Here is a 21,843-nt window from a genome sequence, read left to right as displayed (position 1 = left end):
TTTTTTTTGAGATAGAGTCTCCCTCTGTCGCCTAGGCTGGAGTTCAGTGGCATGATCTTGGCTCACTGCAAACTCTGCCTCCCAGGTTCAAGCAATTCTCCTGTCTCAGCCTCCTGGGTAGCTGGGACTACAGGCATGTACCACCACGCCTGGCTAATTTTTGTATTTTTAGTAGAGATGGGGTTTTGCCAGGTTGGCCAGGCCAGTCTCAAATTCCTGATCTCAGGTAATCCACCCGCCTTGGCCTCCCAAAGTGCTGGGATTACAGGCATGAGCCATCACATCCGGCCCCAATAAGCATATTTTATGTATTAAAGCACTACATTAAATTATGAAATGGATAGGTGGAAAAAAAAAACCAGGATATACTATCATGAACCATTTCCTGAGTAATCTGTTATGTGCAAAAATATAGGCCTCAATTATTTCTATCACTCCTCCACCTCTGCCTCTGCCTTCCTCATCTATTGACAGCACCAAATCTCAAACCTTCATTGGTCTTTGTCTTTCTCTTTCCCTCTCCTCCACTCACTCAAAGCACTCCAGAGTTAAGATTCAAAGGGCCTTTCTAGCTTATTCTCCTCTTACCACTTTACATCAACCTTGTACTTTAGTCTTCTCGTCCTTGAATTTCCCTAGTGCCCCTATGCTTTTCTGCTTCTACAACTTTGCTCATATTTAATTCTCCAACCATATTTAATTCTACAACTGCACTTTGTACAGTTTTCAGTTTATTGCCTCTCTACTCCAAATTCATCGTTCATTGTCTTATCTGGAAGAATGGATCTGGGCCTTTAAAATATTTTTCCTTTGCTAGTTGACATGATGCTAAGCTTTGTCAATAGAGTGCACTGGAAAGGCTTTGCAGAAGGAAGAAGTTTTCTCAGCAGGTTTCTGGAGAGCTTATATTTTACCCCTCCACTGTTCCACTGCTGTGAGATTTCTCTATTGCAGTGGTTCACAACTAGAGACAATTTGCCCTCAGAGGACATATGGCAATATTTGGAGCTATTTTCCATTGTCACAACTTGGGGAACTACTGGGATACAGTGAATAGAGGCCAAGGATACTGCTAAATATCCTACAATACACAGGACAGCTCCCCACAACAAATAATTATCCAGCCCTGAAGGCCAATAATGCCAAGGCTGAAAAACAACACTGCTCTAGTACTAGGTGCCTACAGGGGAAAGCTTTCTCCAGCATCTGGCTAGCTGCTGTGTGCTTGCTTTCTCCAGCTCTCTACTCAGGCAGCAGCAGCACCATATCCAGGAGCCCCAGACCAGGTGGCTACTCCCCATCCCCTCTCCTCAGCCCACATGCACCGGCTTGGCCAGTCAGCCACCTGACCTTTGTTCCACACAGCAGCTTGGTATATTGCCTTGCCCCAAGCTGTACACAGCAGTGCTCTAGATTGCTACACAGGGAGGCCTCTCCAACTTACAATTCCAGTGGTATCTAAAGTGGTGCTCCAACTCCTTCTACTCACTAGCCAACCTCAACTCACTTGCACCCCAAGGGTTGTTACTGTGGCCCTGCTGCACTGCCCTGATTCCCTCTGCATGCTCTCCTACCAGTCTTAACTCACCTGCTGACACAGTGTGCATCAGCTTTGGCTCAGACAACCCAGCAAATTTCTCTACCATCCAATGGGCTATAGCCACACTTTCAATGAGGTCTGAACCTCATTTCAATTCCGTCCTTCATTGGGTACTTTTCCTCAGCCCTAGGGTACCTTTTGGAGTTCTCTTTACAGAGTGACTTCATAGTTTTTCTCCTATCATACCCTAATAATTCTTTTTTTTTTTTTTTTTTTTTTTTTTTTTGAGACGGAGTCTCGCTCTGTCGCCCAGGCTGGAGTGCAGTGGCCGGATCTCAGCTCACTGCAAGCTCCGCCTCCCGGGTTCACGCCATTCTCCTGCCTCAGCCTCCCGAGTAGCTGGGACTACAGGCGCCCGCCACCTCGCCCGGCTAGTTTTTTGTATTTTTTTTTTTAGTAGAGACGGGGTTTCACCGTGTTAGCCAGGATGGTCTCGATCTCCTGACCTCGTGATCCGCCCGTCTCGGCCTCCCAAAGTGCTGGGATTACAGGCTTGAGCCACCGCGCCCGGCCCATACCCTAATAATTCTTTAAGTTAAACTAACAATTTTAGTTACTATGTGGCTTCTGTCTTCTGGTTTGATCCAGACTGATATACCTCTCGTGTGTCTGTGCAAATTTTTCTTTATAAATCTTTCCCTCATCATACACAGCTTAAATTCTACTTGTTACATGAAGCCTTCCTTGAGCACCCCAGGTAAATAAGGGAAATCACCTCTTCCTTTAAACTCACAGCATCTGTCTTTATTATAGGTGGCAGTGGTAAAGGCACACAGCTAAGCTCCACTTGGTAAAATTTGTCATGTCATGTCATGCCACACTTTCCTACAGCACCACAGACAAGCAATTGATGCAAGGGCTATGTGTCCCTTCCCAGATTGAACATCCTAAGGCAAATGCAATGCTGGCTAGGAAGTAGTGAAATGGGAAATTCCACACATTGATGGTAACAATAAAAATGGCTTTGCAAAGCAATCTGGCAGCATGGATCAATACTCATAAAAGGTATAAACTTTCATTCAGTCATTCCATTCTGAAAAAAACCTAAAATATTTTAAGACTGATACATGGAATGCTAATTTTAACAGTGAAAAGCTGAAAAAACTAAATGGTAATTGATAGATGAATGGTTAATTATGATAACTCATTATCAGACACTAAAAAAATTACATATATGACTCAATATTAAGGAATAATTAAATAAATTGTAACTCAATATAATGATCAAATTTTTTTTTAATTCACTATAATATTTATTAAGTAGATGACTTACAAGGATATTGATGAATGTAAAAATTTTCACTCACAGTGAACACAAAGCCTTTACACATGTAAGGTTTAGATTTTTTTTTCTTTAATCTGCCCCTTTCAGATTATATCATGGTGTATGAAGCATTGGTGAGGTCTATGTCACCAGAAATTCCCAGTTTGCTGATTTCATTGAGCTGTTTAACCCGATGATTGTACTGCAACAAGTGAGCATCATTTACCGCAACCTTGAAGTGGTCAGATTCAACCAGTACTTGTATTTTGAATGGTTTCCCACTTTCAAATGGGAAAACTGACTGTCTTTCTTCCCTTCCCCAGTTATTATCCAGCTTTGTATTGCAAACAATGACTCTCCTGTTGTTCTCATTGAAGCGTGGGTTAAAGTGGAAGGCAACATCATTCCCTCTCTTGAAATCTAAAGCAATTCTGTTTGCATTAGGCTTCACCGTGCCCAGAATTGTTATCAGCATGCGAGGCACCACTCCTCCAGGCAAAGGCAGGTTATAAGGCACCGACAGTGGCCCAGCAGGGGCGCCACAGGGGCCAGTGGCAGGGTAGGCTCCGGGAGCACTTGGCTGTCCAGGAGATGGGTAGGCCCCAGGGCCACTGGGTGGCCCTGGGTAGACTCCAGATGCTCCAGAATAAGCTCCAGGTGCTCCAGGGTAGGCGCCTGGAGGTGCCTGTCCAGGATAAACCCCTGGGGTGCCTGCCTGGGGTAGGCCCCAGAATAGGAGGCCCCTGGGTAGGCCCCTGCCCCAGCAGGCTGGTTCCCCATGGGCCAGGCCATCCTTGAGGGTTTGGGTTTCCAGACCCAGATAAGGCATCATGGAGCGAAAAATTGTCTGCCATTTTCCGCTGGGTGGCTGGCTCCGGACGGCTGCTAGCGAGGAGGTACGGGCCATAATGATCAAATATTAAGTTCCATCAAAACTGCTCTAAGTTGGTTATAATTTATGCATTTCTTTTCTAACATTTCTAAAATTTCACTTCTCTAGCCTGATGCTGTATTGCCTTTTCCATTCTCTTTATTCCTTTATTGTTTATTCTGTCAATTTAGTGAATTTAGGAAGAAATAAACATATTTATTCTAACCTCTATGTTAAACCAAAAGTCCAAAACTGATTCTCTTGAGAATACTTAGAAAAATGAAAAATCCTCACTTAGAAAGTGGAGACCACTGTCCATTAAAAATACATGGACCAAATAAAGTATCACTTCATCTTTTCTTATGGACTGACCTTTTACTTCACTAATAAATACCACTGTAGCCCAATCTCCAAAACTACCACAAACTACAGTATATTTATATAAGTTCTGACCTTTATAATGTGTTAGAAACAGCATTAGATTTAGCAGTAAACACTGTATTAAATTAGAGCACTGACTGAGAAGACGCTGGCCAAACTGAATACCTTCACAAGAAGAGAATTTAAAGTTATTAACTATAGTTGTTAAATATATTCAAATCATAAATATCAATACTTAACTTCAAGTAAATGACATCTTGGGAGATTGATTAGCCACAAAATCAATGAGAATTCAAGTAGATATGAAAATCAAGCTCAGTCTATAAACATTGGAAAACAAAAAAGTACAACTCTAACATCTCAAATAAAATACAGCTGAGAAACATGGAATTAAAATGCTGGCTAGCTGCTGTGTAGCTTCCCCTGCAGGCACCTAATTCCATGTGTATTTATAAAGCATCTTTTATTTTACTTCACTCTCATATTTCTGAAACTCACACACCCATGTAAAAGCAGCAATGGAAAATCTGAGGCACAAGAATTAAAACTCTTTCTTACCTAAGAATCCAAGGTAGTTCAGTTCTTCAAATAAGTGTCAGATTAACAAAGAACAGTATGTTGTAATTATATATTGGTGAAGGATAATGGCACGCCTTCAGCCTCAGCCTATAAGCAATAAGCAATCTTTAATAAAATCAATTTTGGTAAGCAGCAAGACTTGTGCTAGATAAAAACTAAGCATGGATACAATTTGTGCATCTTAGGCAAGACTATTTTCTTAAATATAGGTTTTAATTTGCTTAATGGGCTTCTAGGGTTTTTTCCAATTAAATCTCATACAAACCTAGATAATTTGACTAGTATAAATTTTAGAGGTTCAAATTTATAATATTTGTTATAGTATGTATAATATAAACATAAAGTCATGGGCTGATTTATTTACATGTTTAAATATATACTTAATATACATTAAGTGATTCTATGTAGTTAAATACTTTCAATATTTATTATAAAGTTAGCCATTGAGAACAGTAAGACCATACTAATAAATAAAATATTTGAAAGTGGAGTTATAAATAATACATCTTAATCAGCTTCAGCATACAGTAAAATGTCTGCATTTTACTTTGGCTACTTGGTAAGAATACTGCTTTATTCATGTAAGAACTGTAGATGATTACAATTTTTTAAAATTTTGTGTTGCAATGTCCAAATAGTTTTCAATTAAATGTCCAGTCTTTCAATAAAACTTGAAAAAGAGGTAATAAGATGGTTTTCTTTCAAAGTTAAAGAACCAACAATATCTAATCATAACTTACATTATTTATTACATATGTAAGATGAACAGGAAGCTTCTACAACTTCCTCAAATGCCAAAAACTTTATACCTGATATTATCAAAAGTGGACAACTTTGTGGACTCTGTTATTGTCCCACAATGCCACACAGCAGAACTTCCTCAAATGCCAAAAACTTTAAACATAATAATATCAAATGTGGACAATTTTGTGGACTCTGTTATTGTGCCACAATGACACAGAGCAGAGCACATACTTTGCATGTGTCTGAACCTTCATTAGTGCTATTCCTAGGCACTAGGATTAAACCTACTTGGAAAATATATGGTGACTGGTCAAGTGCAGGTTTGACTTTTAAAGGTCCAGGGCAGAAATACAAAATTTTTAATTGGTATCAGAAGTTTTACTTTGATCATTTTTAAAAATTGGCCTACAAGCCAACATAAACATGCTGGTGATCTGTATATCCCAAATAATCTTCCATTGAGAACAATTAGAAAAGCCAGAAAAACCTTTAAAAAATCTGTTTAAAAAATTCGTAACCACTGAAAGAATTTACAAGACTGTGAAACAAACTAATAAAATATAGAAAATAATTAATATAGAAATAAGCAGAAAGCAGAGAAGCAATAGAGAATAGAAAATACGACACAAAATGTATGAAACACAGATAAAGATATGAATGCAGGAAAATTCAAAGTTTTGAAATGCATATATTAGAAAACAAGGCTGCAAATAAAAGAACCATTTGGCTTAAGGAATTAGAAAAAAAAAACAAATGAATCCAAATAAAGAAAATAGAAAAAAGATAATAATGTAGATATTAATGAAATAGGAAAAAAGTTTACATTAGAGAGGATTAGCAAACCCAAAAGTTTTTACTTTGAAAACACCTATAAATAAGCAAACCCTTGACTTCTCAAGAAAAGAGATGGCACAATCAATAAATATCAGAAGTGAAAAAAGGAGATCACTCCAGATTCTACAGACATGAAAAAATAATAAACAAATATTATGAAGAAATGTATGCCAATAAACTTGACATGGACAAATTCCAAAACAAACAAACAAACAAACAAAAAAACCGAACCCAGCAGATACAAAAAGAAAAAAGACTAGAAGACTCTTAATAGACTTATACCTTAAGACAAAATTCTTGGTCCAGATGAAATTAACACTTAAGGAAGGAATAGTACCAATTTTACATAGAGTTGTCCAGAGAACAGAAAAGAGAGACACCTCCCAACTCTTTTATGAAATCAGCAATTCTTTGTAATTTTAGTTTAAAATGTACATTATAATTAAGGTTGAGATAGATGCAAAAACTATTCAGAATATTAGCAGACCAAATCTAGTGCTATATAAAAGGGTAATAGATGACAACCAAATTGTGTATATACCAGAAATGAAAAGTTGTTTAAATATTCAAAATTTAATCAGTTTAAGTTACCACATTAACAGGGTAAAGAAAACTTATATAATCATCTCAATTGATAGAGAAAATATTTTATAAAATCCAAGAGTCATGAAAATTCTTAAAAGTGAAAATAAAGAAATCTTTCATAAAATATAAACATGAAATACATATTTTTTCATATAATACAAGTATTAAAAATCTTCAGTAAATGTTTTACTACGGGCAAAATATTGAAACCCTCTCTGAGTTTGGGATCAAGATACGGAGGTCTGCTATCAACACTTCTATACTTGAGGTCTTAGCCAATGCAATAAGAAACCAAAAAAAGATATAAATGTATTTAGATTGGATAGGAAATGTGATTATTCACAAACATGATGATACACATAGAAAATGCAAAAAAAAAATCCTTACATATACTAATTGAATTAATAAGTGAATGCAACATGGTCATTAGCTAAAAGGTCAATATATGAAAATCAAATGTATTTCTATATACCAGCAACAAACAATTTGGAAATAAAATTTTTTAAAAAGAGACCACTTACAACAGCATCAAAAAAATCAAATAGGAATGAATCTAACAAATGATGTGCAAGACCTCTACACAGAAAGCTAAATGGTTTGCTGGATATTACTGAGAGAAATTAAATAATGAGGGGACAAACCATATTCATGAACTGGAAGACTCACTAGTATAAACTCCAAATTAATTCTTAGATTTGTAAAATTCTAATCCAAATCAGGTTTTTTTCCCTTTCCTTTTTTTTTTTTTAAATGGAAATTGGAAAGCTAATTCTAATATGTATGTGGAAGTGTAAAAAGTCAAGGATAGCCAAGACAAGGCCAGGTGTGGTGGCTCACACCTGTAATCCCAGCACTTTGGGAGGCTGAGGCAGGTGGATCACGAGGTCAGGAGATCGAGACCATCCTGGCTAACACAGTGAAACCCTGTCTCCAATAAAAAGACAAAAAATTAGCTGGGCGTGGTGGCGGACACCTGTAGTCCCAGTCACTCAGGAGGCTGAAGCAGGAGAATCACTTGAACCCAGGAGGCGGAGCTTGCAGTGAGCAGAGATCGTGCTACTGCACTCCGGCCTGGGCGACAGAGCAAGATCCACCTCAAAATAATAATAATAATAATAATAATAATAATAGCCAAGACAAGTTTGAAGAACAACCACAAAGTTGGAGGACTTTACCCTATACCCAGGTTTAATAAAAACATACCATTATTAAATACAAAGACAGACAAAATAGACAAAACAGTGGACAAGAACAGGGAATCCAGAAACAAATCCAAACATGTATCTTCATGATTTATGACAACGGTGTTCTTGCAGAGGAGTAAGGAAAAGAAGGTCCTTCAAATAAATCATGCTGGTTCAACTGGATATCCATGTGGAAAATAAATGAATCTTGACTCCTTTCTCACATCTTAGACAAAATACAGTACTAGGTATATTATAGATCTAAATGTGAAAGGTGAATAATAAAGCTTCCAAAAGATAACATTGGAACATATCTTTATGAGCCTAGGGTAGCCAAAGGTTTCTTAAACAGGGTAATAGTAAACATTAGCCATAAAGGAAAAGACTGCCGGGCGTGGTGGCTCACACCTGTAATCTCAGCACTTTAGGAGGCTGAGGAGGGTGGATCACAAGATCAGGAGATGGAGACCATCCTAGCCAATACCATGAAACCCCATCTCTACTAAAAATACAACAACAACAAAAAAATTAGCTGGGCTTGGTGGCACGTGCCTGTAATCCCAGCTACTCAGGAAGCTGAGGCAGAAGAATTACTTGAACCAGGAAGTTGGAGGTTGCAGTGAGCCAAGATCGCGCCACTGCACTCCAGCCTGGTGGCAGGGTAAGACTTAAGACTTTATCTAAAAGAAAAAGAAAAAGAAAAAAAAGGAAAATACTTTCAAATTCCATCCTCCACTAGAATTAAGAACTTGTATTTAGCAAAAGACACTATTAAGAGAGTCAGAAGGCAAGTCACAGAGTGGGAGAACACTATACATATACACACACACATATATACACATATGTATAGTATTCTGAATACGAGCCTGTTGTTGGGAAACATATATATACACATAGGATATAAAATATAGATTTCTCCCCCAACATGCACATATCCAGAATTTACAAAGAACTTCTACAAATCAGTAAGAGACAACTCAATAGAAAAATGGGCAAAATATTTGAACAGGCACTTCACAAAAGAGACTATCAGATAGCAACTAAACATAAGGGCTTTCTAGAAGAGTAAAAGAATATTGATACAGAAACTACAAATAAAATACCATTCAGGGAGGAGACTGATTTGCTGGAAATGCACAGGCCAATACTGAAGCTGTCCTACTGTCTACTATGAAGGCCTTGAATGGCAAGCTAAAAAATTAGAAAACCAGTAATTCCACAAACAGTTTTTCCAAGGAACATGTATCACAAGCTATTAGTTACCATACTTAAGAAAATAAACTATTCTCAGGAAACATTGGGTGTTTCAGTTACTCTCACTACCTAAAATATTACTCTAAAACTTAGTGGCTTAAGACAACCATTTACTATGCTTACAGATTCTGTGGGTCAGGAAATCAGAAAGGGCACAACAAAGATAGCCTATCTCTGATCCAAAGTCTGGGGCCTTAGTTGAGAAAACTCAACAACTGGGTGTGACCTGATCACTGGGGGCAGGAATCATCTGGAAGTATCTTTATTCATATGCCTGGTGACTGATGCTATTGTCACATATGCTGTTGGCCTGGAACACCTGCATGTGCCTTCTCCATTTGGCCTGCCAATATGGGCTGCTTTAGGCTTCTTCAGAAAATGGTGGCTGGGTTCCAAGAGCAAATGTCTCAAGAGTACCAGATTGAAGTTGTATCACCTTTTATGACCTACCCTCAAAAGTCACACAGCATCACTTCCATGTTAGACAGAAGCCCATCAATATTCAAAGACAGCATGTTCTTTGTACAATATGACCTTGACATTTCTACTGCAAGGGGTCAGTAGAAGAAGTGTCAAAGTCATATTGTAAAAAGAACATGTGGTATGGGAGTTACTATTGTGGCCATCTTTGGAAAACACAATCTGGAAAGTTAAGTTAAACACAAAGGCACGTAAGCTTTACTTCTGAGGAACTTTTTCAAAGCACACCGATAGGAACTGTGAATGTTGAAGTTGGGGACATAGTATACAACAGGGTTCCACAACTCCTGGGCCATGTACTGGAACTGGTTAGGAACCGGGCCACATAGCAGGAGATAAGCGGCAAGCAAGCATTACTGCCTGAGCTCCGCCTCATGTTAGATCAATGGAGGCATTAAATTCTCACAGGAACACAAACCCTATTGTGAACTGTGCATGCAAAGGATCTAGGTTGTGTGCTCCTTATGAGAATCTAATGCCCGATGATCTGAGATGGAACAGTTTCATCCCAAAACCATCACCCTCACTCCCCACCATTTGTGGAAAAACTGTCTTCCACAAAAGGGGTCCCTGGTGCCAAAAAGGTATACGACCTTCTAAAATCTGATTTGACTATATTTCATTAATAGTGATCCTACTAATCTCTCTCATTAATACCTCATCTCCTTCCTCAGAACAGTTTGGGAAAATGTTGTAGGAAAGAGAATCTGGTGGATTTAAAAGGGAGAGGGACTGGATTAAGCTAGTTTTTTTTAAGAGGACTATGAAAGACAGAAAAAACAGAAGATTACACTAGAGTTTGGAAGCTTTCAAAATAATCTTCTTTAGATTATTTTGATAATAATCGATCAAATGTAGGCAAGAGTGGGAATGAAAAAGGAGCGAATGGGAGTCTAAAGTCTTGGTAATGATATGGAGAACCAGGGATGCGAAAGGGGCAGGGATGACAGATTTTGATGCCAAAGATGAGAGGAATGAAAGCGCTACTCACATACATATAGGGGAAATATAAAAGAAGGGAAATTAGTGGGAAGAAAGGAAGCTAGGATTAGTTACAAATGTAGTTAAAGTTTCAAGAAAATAAGGAACAACGCCAGAAGACAATGTGAGCCACAGAACTAAAGCTCAAGAGAGGACAAAGTAGACATACAGTTTCTCCAGCTGCTTCTTAAAGAACTTCTCTATCTTGGCTTCCATGCCACCTCCCAGTCCTCATTGAGAACCTTTTCCTCCCCTATTCCCTGTTCCCAAAGTTTCTGTCCTGGGTTCACTTCTCTATATGCTCTCCCTTTGAGATTACATCCACTTCGAGAATTAGCCATGTGGGAGAATCCTTTATATCTACTCCTTAAGTTCCTGTCAAGTTTTCCAGCTATTGAACATTTTATCTGGATGCCTCATTGATGCATAAAAAATGGCAAATATAAAATCATCTTGTTTTAAAATCAACCCTATAAACCCTACATCATGACTTCTCTGCTGCCATATATAGAACCACTATTCTCCCAGTCACCCTAATTCAAAAGCTTCTTTGGCAACTCCTGCTATATTTTGGGAGCAATATCCATAGGTAAGGAAAAAAGACATCAACAAAATAAAAAAGGAACAACTAGAAATAGGCATTAACTAAGACATGTAAAGTAATGTAAGCCAGTGAGGAGTGTTTCAAGAAAGTTGCAGGATGGTGATAAAGTTTTAAAAATAGGTATTAACAAATGTCCAAGAGCGTAAGAACCAAGGCAACAGTAAGAATAACTGAGAGTGCTTTCTGTAAGCCAGGTACTGTGCTAAGCACTTTACAGATGCTATCTAAATTTAATCCTGATGACGACCCTATGAGATGGGTACTATTATTTCATCTTCCCACCCCAAGAAAATATGTGAGAAAATTGATTGAAAGACATTAAGCAATTTGCCTAAGTCACACAGCTAGTAAGTTGTAAAATGGCAGAGTCAGAATTTGAACCCATAAATGTCTGAAAGATCCAGAGCTCATGTTATTTTTAAAATTTTACTTATATGCATATATATAATTTCACTTATATGGATAAATGAGATACAATGCATGCTGTGATTTTTCTAAACAATTTCTTAACCTTTTGCATCATGCCTCCATTCTACCTCTCCTCCTTACTATCCATATCTCTCCCAAACCCATGTTACTTAGTATAGTCTTCCATATTCTTCTATAATTATACACAAATACATGTTAAGCATTTATGCATTTTTTTATGAATGAGTTGCCAGTATTTGACAAATAGTAGCATATTATATACACTTCTATGCATTTTACTTTCATATTTAATAACATATGGATATCCTGCCAAGTCAGAGTTTATATAAGTAATTCATTTTTAATGGTTCCATAATGTGGATATACCACAATTTATATGACCATCTCCCTGTTGCCAAGCACTCAATTAGTTCCCAGTTTTTTCAGAACAATGCTGCAATAAGTACCCTTAAATACCTATGTTCTTACATATATTCATATCTACCAGCACTTTTGTTTTTATAGGCCAGATTGCCAAGTGTGAAATTGCTGGCTGAATTTTAATAGATGTTGCCAGATTATTCTCAAAAAAAGAATGTAATTCTTTTAGTGATGTAGAAAGTTATCTTTCCCTCTACAACCCTATCATCACTAAGTGATACCACTGTTTGTAAGTCTTACAGTCTTTGGATATAAAATACCTTATTCTTTAATTTGCATTTTACTGACTACAAGCGTGTTTAAGCATTTTCTCATGTTTGTTAGCTTTTTAGACTATCTTTTCCGTAAATTGTCTCTTCATATCATTTGCCTAGGTTCCAAGTGAGTTATTTATCTTTTTCTTATCAGTCTGTAAGAAAACTTTGTATAATGCAGATGCTAATGCTTTTCTGGGCTTCCATATTTTACATACTGTTTCCCAGATGTTTAATTTTTATTAATCTCTACTTCTAAACCTTTAATCCACTATATAAGGATCCAATTTTATTTTCTTTCAGATGGAAAGCTACTTGGGCTAATACCACTGTAATACAGAAACCATCTTTTTCCCCACTAAATTAACATATATTCTTTTTCATGCATTAACTTTTCATACTTACTGAGAAAGAGCTTTTAATCACAATGTTATACTGTCAGTGAGACTGACAATGGGGGGGGGGGCTATGGTTTATTTTAATTATATCGTAGGGATAGGAATCAAACTGATAAACCTCAGCAGTCAATATAACCTAAATCTCAAGTATGGTCACTGAAAGTTACCCATTCTACTTAATTTTTGTTTTTTCTTAGATTTACCTCATTTGTCAACTATGTAAAATCTTCAGTATTCTTCAAGGGAAAAGAAGGAAAGGAGAAAGAACTTTTTGTTTTTTAATTTATTTTTATTATTTCTTTTGAGATAGGATCTCACTTTGTCACCCAGGCTGGAATACAGGGGCACAATCTTGGCTCACTGCAGCCTCAACCTTCTGGGCTCAAGCGATATGCCGGCCTCCACCCCACAAGTAGCTGAGACTATAGGCACACACCACCATGCCTGGCTAACTTTTTGTATTTTTGGTAGAGAAGGGGTTTCACCATGTTGCCTAGGCTGGAAGAAAGAGCTTTTTAAATCTGAAACTATATGACAACTTTAAAAGTTTTAATGAAGTAAATATAAATATTTCATTCCATCTTCATTCCTGGTTCCTTTTCTCTAGAGTTTCAAAATTCCTACTTTACCTGTCAGCAAGATACTATAGACGATTTTCAATTTGCCAATGCCTAAATTCTCTTCTCTATTTCCTTCCCCATTTCCCTTTTATTAGGGCCTCTAACAAGGAATTACCTGAGACAGAGAGAAAAAAACTATATACGTTCATGCTTCATCTGCTAATTACAGAGTTAACTTTGCAAAGAAGGTTTAAAATCTTGAGTAACATTAGTTCATATATACAAATAACCTAAAACCGTTACTAGTTTTTCCAAGAAATTCCATGTATATTGAAAGTAGCTCTCCTTGAAAGATGAAATGTTTTAAAAAGAATAAAAAATAATTATAAAATTGAAAAAATACTAATTAAAATTAAAAACTTGCTGGATGGGCTCAATAGTAGAGTGGAATTGACAGAGAACAGGATCAGTGAACTTGAAAACAGATCAATAGAATTTACTCAGTCTGATCAGAGAAAAACAGACAAAGAAACAAGAAGGGCATCAGGGACTTGTAGGACAATAACAAATGACCTAACATTCATCCAATCAGAGTTTTAGAGGAAGAAAAGAAAGTATGGCGCTGAAAAAAATAATTAAAGATATAATAGCTGAAAACTTCTCAATTTGACAAAAGACATAAATCTACAGAGTCAAGAAGCTGAGAAAACCTTAAGTAGGAAAAAATAAAAATACAAGATACATCATAAGTCAAAGTTTAGAAAACTAAAAACAAAGAAAAAAAATCTCCAAAGCAGCCAGAGAGAAATGGCACATTACCTTTAAGGGGAACAATAATTTGAATGCCATCAGATTTCTCATCAGAAATCATGGAAGACAGAAAGAAATGGCACATTTTTCAAATATTAAAGTAAAAGAACTGTCAAGGCCAAATTCCATATAGGTGAAAACCACCCTTCAGGAACAAAGGAGAACAACATTCTCAGATGATGGAAACTAACTTGTCACTAACAGACATATCTTTAGGAAGTTCTCCTAAAAGAAGTTCCTCAAACAAAAAGGAAATGATGTATCAATAAGGTTTAATTTGAGTAAAGGAAGAACACTGGAATGGGTAATAGTCATGGTAAATATAAAATGAACTATTCTTCATCTCATGAGTTTCTTAAATCATATTTGATAGTTGAAGTAAACGTTATAACATTTGATGTGGTGTTCAAGGTGTATAGAGAAAATACAACTATTAAATTTTAAAAAGGGGGCCAGGCGGTGGCTCATGCCTGTAATCCCAGCACTTTGGGAGGCTGAGACGGGCTGATCATGAGGTCAGGAGATTGAGACCATCCTGACTAACACGGTGAAACCCCGTCTCTACTAAAATACAAAATTAGCCAGGCGTGGTGGCAGGTGCCTGTAGTCCCAGCTACACGGGAGGCTGAGGCAGGAGAATGGCGTGAACCTGGGAGGCAGAGCTTGCAGTGAGTGGAGATCGCGCCACCGCACTCCAGCCTGGGTGACAGAGCGAGACTTCATCTCAAAAAAAAAAAAAAAAAAAAAAAAAAAAAAAAAAAAAAAAAAAAAAATTTAAAAGGGAAAAGGAAAAAGGACCTTTATGGAAGTAAGGTCTCTACACTTCAACTGGCAAAAGGCAATAAAATTATCCCTTGTGATGAGTTGTTACATCTATTGTTATACCTAAAGCACAATAAAAAAGGTTAACTTAGCCAGATACTCAAAAACACTATAAACACGTCAAATAGAATTCTGAAAATATTCAAGAAACCTACAGAAAGAGAAGAGGAACAAATATGAAAAACAGGAAATAAACAGAAAACAAGTAACAAAATGGCTGGCTTAAGCCCTACCATATCAATTACTTTTAAGTGTAAATGATATAACTGTACTAGCTAAAAGACAGAGTTTGGCAGAGTAGTTTCTTTTTTTAAAGGACCCAAGCATATAGTGTCTACAAGAAATTCACTAAAACATAATGACATTGGTAGGTTGAAAATAGAAGTATGGAAAAGATATGCCATGCTAACTACTCTTTTTTAAGTAGTAATGGCTACACTACCATCAGATAAAGTAGACTTCAGAGCAAAGAAAATTATTGTACAAAGATACAACGATTAATTAATCAAGAAAACATCTTAAATGTATATGCACCAAACAACGGATATTTAAAATACATGAAGCCCAAACCAACAGAGCTAAAAGGAAAAACAGAGACATTTGTAATTATAGTTGGGATCTTAAGCAACAAAAATAACTATTAGACAATCAAGAAGACACAGAAGAACAGAACAACACCATCAATGAACAGGACATAACTGACATGTATAGAACACTGCAACCAACAATAGCAGAATACACATGCTTTTCAAGCACACATGGAACATCCACCAAGATACACCATACCCTCAGTCATAAAACAAACTTAAAAATTAAAAATTACACAGCTTATGTTTTCTGATCATTGTGGAAAAAACTAGAAATCAACAACAGAAAACAACGGGTAAATCACCAAAAACTTGGAAACTAAACGACACTCCCAAATATTTTCATGGGTCAAGCAAACTTCTAAGGAAAAATTTAAAATATATAGAACTGAATGGAAATGAAAATACAAGACAGCAAAATTTGTGAGATACAACTAAAGCAATGCCAAGAGGGAAATCAGAGCAATAAATGCTTACATTAAAAACAAAGAAAGATCTTAAACTAATAATCGCAGCACTAGACAAGGAGAAGCAAAATAATCCTAAAGTGAGAAGGAAGAAAATAATAAAAGCAAGAGCAGAAATCAATGACATTAAAAATAGAAAAATAGACAAAGATGAAATAAAGAGCTAGTTCTCTGAAAAGGTCACTGTAATCAGCAAATCACCACTGAAAAAGATAAAACTACACAAATTACTAATACAGCACCAATAATGAAACAAGGGTTATCACTAAAAACCATGTAGAATACTATTACGCTATCAAAGCCTGGCAAAGGCAGTAGAAAACAAACAAGCAAAAAACTACAACACATCTCTCATACCTACACCTTAACCTCTCATACCTCTCTACCTATACCTTAAAAAAATATTAGCAAATAGAATATGGAAATATACAATTATATGCTATAACCAAGTGAGATTTATACCAGTTATGTTCAACATTTTAAAATCAATGTAACTCACATCAACAAGCTAAAGAAGTATGAATTCACTAAACATACACTTACCATATGATTTAGTAATTGTACTCTTGGGCATTTATCCCAGAAGGGGAAAAATGTATGTTCACTCAAAACCTTCACACAAAAGTTCATAGAAGCTCTATTTATAATAGCATGACCCAAATGTCCTTCAATGAATGAATGGTTAAACAAACTGCAGCATAGCCATCCCATGGACTACTACTCAGCAATAAAGGAATGCATGATACACACAATTTGGATGGATCTCAAAAAGTTACATATGGTATGAGTCCATCTATACAATATCTTTGAAATAACAAAATTATAGAGATAGAGCAGTGGTTGTCACAGGTTAGGGATAGAGCTGGGACAAGATAGTTTGACTATAAGGAGGCAGCATCAGGGGGCCTTGTGGTGATGGAATAATTCTTTATCTTGATTATGGTAGTTATAAGAAGCTACACATAGACCAGTGTACACACACAAACGAGTCCTTATAAAGTTGGTGAAATGGAAATACACTCTGTGAATTGTATCAATGCCAATTTCCCAGTTTTAACATTGTGCCACAGTTATCCAAGATGTTACCATTGAGGGAGGCAGGCTTAAGGGTACATAGGGACTTCCCCGTAAAGTTTTTTGCAACTTCCTGTGACTATGTAATTATCTCAAAACAAAAAGGTTTTTAAAAAAGTTATTAATAATTATACATGTATTTAATTGCAATTGGTATAATAAGTGGTATGAAAGGGGAAAATTGGGAATCTTAGCACATAGCCCTATATAAACTTGAAAACATACAGGTGAAAGTCAACATATAAACAGATGATGCATAAACAGAATTTTTTTTACAGTCTGCTGTAACTATGGGTATCCATCTCATCTTTCTCCAGAATAACATGTAAGAACAAATAATTGTTTTCTATATCCTGACTTGATCACCATCTAGCCCCTTGCAATAAAACCACTTTTTTTTTAAACTTCTTTTCATTTGCAAATTATATTCTCTTCCTTTCTCATCAGACCTTAAGGAGACCTAAAAAGCAGGCAATTAATAGAACAAGAAATTAAAGGTCAAAGATGTTTACATTTTTTGTTCAAGGACATAAGCATTTAAATGGCAAAATAAATTCTACAGTCCTCTGATACCTATTCCAATATTTCCCAGTCACATATAACTTTGAAATATTATATAACACTAATGAATCCAAAAAACAAACTGCAAAATATTGTAGGAGAAAGTCCAAGTGGTAATGACTATATGTTACACCAAGATTCTGTGTAGTTGTCTTTGCTCCTGCTTGATGTGGTTGCGACATGAGCAATTTCACAATTCTTTTTTTAATGACTTTTACATTTCACCTACTTTTGCTATATTTGCTATCTGAATGACTGCACACTAACCCCAGTGAGAATCTTCTTAAATCTGTGCAAGTCGGCCAGAAAATCAAGCTTAAATGAAGATAAAATCCATGACTACTGCTGAGGACATATTAAAAACTAAAGCACACATTACACTCAAGATGAACTTGCTGAATTATCTTTACTGCAAAAAGGCAATTTGTTTTGCACAACTCCTTTGCTATGTCTAAGGTGGCAACTATGACATCAAACTTTCTTGTAATCACACACACACACTTTTTAAATGTGCCAGAGAACAGCTTTCAGCTTCTGGACATCAATTAATGCCAAGAATTTCATAAGTGTACAAACTACTTACCTATATTAAATACACTCATTAGAAATAATATACTAATTTCCCTTTGGTTGAAGTATACTTAAAGTGACTTCAGAATTAAGTGCTTAATCTTAAATATATCATGGTAATACTACAAGGGAGAAAATGCTGAAAGCAGAGCAACATTTTAACAAATAAAAAGTCCTCCGGTCTGAAGGCATTAAGTTATCAAAAAGCAAAATATTAAAATGCAAAATTTTAGATGGGCACCATTGTGTTGCCTTGATTGTGCCCTAGAATGCTACATGATGGAAAGAGGGGCCTTAGCAGGTTTCCAAGCCTTTCACCTTTAGGTGGAAAAATGGGAAAACACACAACAGAGACACTCCTACTTATAGTTTCAGAAAGAAGTTTAATTAAAAAACAGCTTTTGAGAATAAACATTCTGGAGATGCTTCTAAATCTTCTGGGTTTCTTTTGGTTGTATCTCTTTTCCAAACAGATTTGTTCTTTCAACTATAGGACTATCAACTCTTTTTTTTTTGAGACAGTCTCACTCTGTGGCCCAGGCTAGAGTGCAGTGGCGCGATCTCGGCTCACTGCAAGCTCCACCTCCCGGGTTCATGCCATTCTCCTGCCTCAGCCTCCCTAGTAGCTGGGACTACAAGCGCCCGCCACCACGCCCGGCTATTTTTTTTTTTTTTTTTTTTTAAGTAGAGTGGGGTTTTCGCTTTTTTAGCAAGGGTGTTCCCGCCCCCCTTTNCAACAGAGACACTCCTACTTATAGTTTCAGAAAGAAGTTTAATTAAAAAACAGCTTTTGAGAATAAACATTCTGGAGATGCTTCTAAATCTTCTGGGTTTCTTTTGGTTGTATCTCTTTTTCCAAACAGATTTGTTCTTTCAACTATAGGACTATCAACTCTTTTTTTTTTGAGACAGTCTCACTCTGTGGCCCAGGCTAGAGTGCAGTGGCGCGATCTCGGCTCACTGCAAGCTCCACCTCCCGGGTTCATGCCATTCTCCTGCCTCAGCCTCCCTAGTAGCTGGGACTACAAGCGCCCGCCACCACGCCCGGCTATTTTTTTTTTTTTTTTTTTTTTTTTTTTTTTTTTAGTAGAGATGGGGTTTCACCGTGTTAGCCAGGATGGTCTCGATCTCCTGACCTCGTGATCCGCCCGCCTCGGGGTCCCAAAGTGCTGGGATTACAGGCGTGAGAGCCATTGCGCCCGGCCAGGACTATCAACGTCTTGTGTTTGGTACACAGGACACAAAGCAGTTGGCCGGTAACTACTTGCGAGGGAAGGCGCGAATTAATTAATCAAGGAATAAAGTGCTCCAATCTGCATCCTGTCTTGCGTGGGGAAGAAAATCAAACTAAGACCCAAGGGTGAGAGTTTACGGTAAAGGTCTTTACCGTGAATAAAAGGGGGCGTGAGCACTAAACGCTGGGGGCAAAGAACACTCACGGCCCAGAGTTTGACCCCTCCTAGCCACTTCTTCCCGGCCGGTTGCCCAACCTTTTGGCCTCTACTCCTCCACGGGGGAGCCGTAAGATTCCCTCACAGGTGGGCTGCACTTAGGGGTTCAAATGCTGCATTCCCGCGCTCGGGTGAGCGACTAAGGGACTCCCAGGCCAAGTGGCTCCTAACTAGCGAGCTGTCGGAACAGTATTATTTTCGCTGCTACGGGCCATCTGGCCCAGGGCAACAGGGGCTCTGCGAGGAACCATAGAGAAGAGGCGCCAGATTCCGCGTGCCTGCCCACCCGTCCTTCCTTTGGGCAGTCACCCTGAGCTCGGGGAGCTGTACCTCACCTGTCCGCCTGGAAGGCGGCCGGCTCTCCCTGAGGGTCCTGGGAAGGCGGCACAAGACCGGAAGTGCTCCCTTCAGGTGACGTCACAGTACCGCGCCGCGAGCTGATCCTGGAAGCCGATGTCAGCGGGACGCGCGGCGCACAAGCTGCCTGGGAGATTTCTGTTTGTGGCTTGGAGCCGGTGGTCCAGATTCAGAGAGACCTCTTGGAGGGTGTTGGGGTTTTCCTTTCTTTTTCGTTTGAATTTTATCCGCCTTTTATTTTCTGTCATCCTTGATATACTTAGGGCTTCCCTTTCCTTCTCTCTCATTTGTTCCATGTCTGCCCCTCTTTTCTCCCTCTTCCCATTTCCCTCTTTCTGCATTACTAGTTGCATATCTTCCCCACATACACAGCAAAGTTGATTCTCATTTGATCCTGTTCATAAGCATGATCAATAAAGTATTTTTTAATTAAGGTGTTGCCAACTTTAAGAAAATTCAGAAAATAATATTAAGTATAGAGTTGATTTGGGCTCAGTGCTTGAGAATGGCCACTCAGGAGCTTAGATTCAAGTTGCCTTGAATATACACTCCAATTAGCAAGCAGTCAGAGTAGGTTTTTAAGGAAAGGAGAGGAGGCAGATCTTAACTTGTTTACCAAGAATTTATATTTTAAAAACTTAAGCTATTGACTGGCTATGCTTTCTTCCAGGTGTCACAAATTCCAGGAACATAAAGATAATGGGTGAAGCAGCTGGTAAAGAACAAAATGCCTTTAACAATTGCCCTTAGACGTGGGATAGCGTGATGGAAGCCAGTATTCACGTCTGTCCGGGCCTAATAAATTTTGCATACCTCATATAGCTCAGACAGCTCTGAGCTATTTTTGTTAGTATGTACATTTTTTTAGACATGTTGTACACAATGATCTACAGTACAGTGTAAGCATAACTTTTATATGCACTGGGAAACCAAAAACATTGTGTGAACTGCTTTATTGTGATGTTTGCTTTATTGTGGTAGCATGGAACTGAACCCCCAATATCTTCAAGGTATACTTGGATTTAAAAAAGAGGTTTATTTAGCTCATGGTTCTGCACATTGGAAAGCTCAAGGGGCATAGTGTGAGCATCTGCTCAAGTTCTGATTAGAGTTTTTTGTGCAGTATCACAACATGGTAGAAGGTCAAAGGGGAAGCTGATACATGTGAAAAGGGACCAAACAGGAGGTGGAAGCTCACTGTATAACAACCCACTCTCTCAGGGACTCTCTCTTTTCCAATCTCTCAAGAGCTGTTATCAAACCAAATGGGTTCAATCGCCCTGTGCAGCAAGACCAAACACTGACATCAGGATTTTAGTGAAAGAAAGTGAGGCATTTATTGTAGGGTCCCAAGCAAGGAGAATTGATCAGGTAGTGCTTAAGACTTGAACCCCCCAATTGTTTATAGGTAAGGGTTTTTAAAGGCAGGGGTGTCAGAGATTATAGGCAAAGTCATAAATCAATATATGGAGGTTATATATTGGCTTAACCTAAAAATGCAGTGAGGTAGGATGCAGGACTTGGACACCAGACCAAATTGAGGACTAGCTACAACAGGGCCAGGGAGGAAGCAGCTTTCCATATTAATGCCCCTTTCCATGCCAACAACCTGACAACCCAGAGGTTACCACCCTTTTCCTAGAAATTTCTGCATAATCCACCCCTTAATTTGCCTGTAATTAAAAGTGACTATAAATATGACAGAAGAACTGCCTTTGAGAT

At 37.7% G+C, this 21,843-nt stretch overlaps 2 protein-coding genes across 4 annotated transcripts in view; both read right to left on the bottom strand.

The window, feature by feature from the left end:
- The window catches only part of LDAH (lipid droplet associated hydrolase), a 152,669-nt gene extending 132,476 nt beyond the window's left edge, over positions 1–20,193 (bottom strand). For 2 of the 3 annotated variants that reach the window (XR_001886510.1, XM_017876835.1), the window contains exon 1: positions 20,100–20,193. The gene's annotated coding sequence lies outside the window, so the exon portion shown is untranslated. Of the gene's footprint in view, positions 1–4,674; positions 4,783–20,099 lie in introns of all 3 variants that reach the window. The other variant, XM_017876836.1, reaches the window with a different exon arrangement.
- Positions 2,840–3,753, bottom strand: LOC108532661 (galectin-3-like). The gene is given in 3 exon segments (XM_017876837.1): positions 2,840–3,572; positions 3,575–3,640; positions 3,643–3,753. Coding segments are annotated over 3 exon segments (741 nt in total). The 5' UTR covers positions 3,719–3,753; the 3' UTR covers positions 2,840–2,973.
- Positions 20,194–21,843: the final 1,650 nt, after the last annotated feature.

The sequence above is a fragment of the Rhinopithecus bieti genome, unplaced genomic scaffold (genome assembly GCF_001698545.2).
Source record: "Rhinopithecus bieti isolate Rb0 unplaced genomic scaffold, ASM169854v2 scaffold_7681, whole genome shotgun sequence".
Taxonomy (NCBI): domain Eukaryota; kingdom Metazoa; phylum Chordata; class Mammalia; order Primates; family Cercopithecidae; genus Rhinopithecus; species Rhinopithecus bieti.
This window is presented reverse-complemented; position numbering and strand designations above follow the sequence as displayed.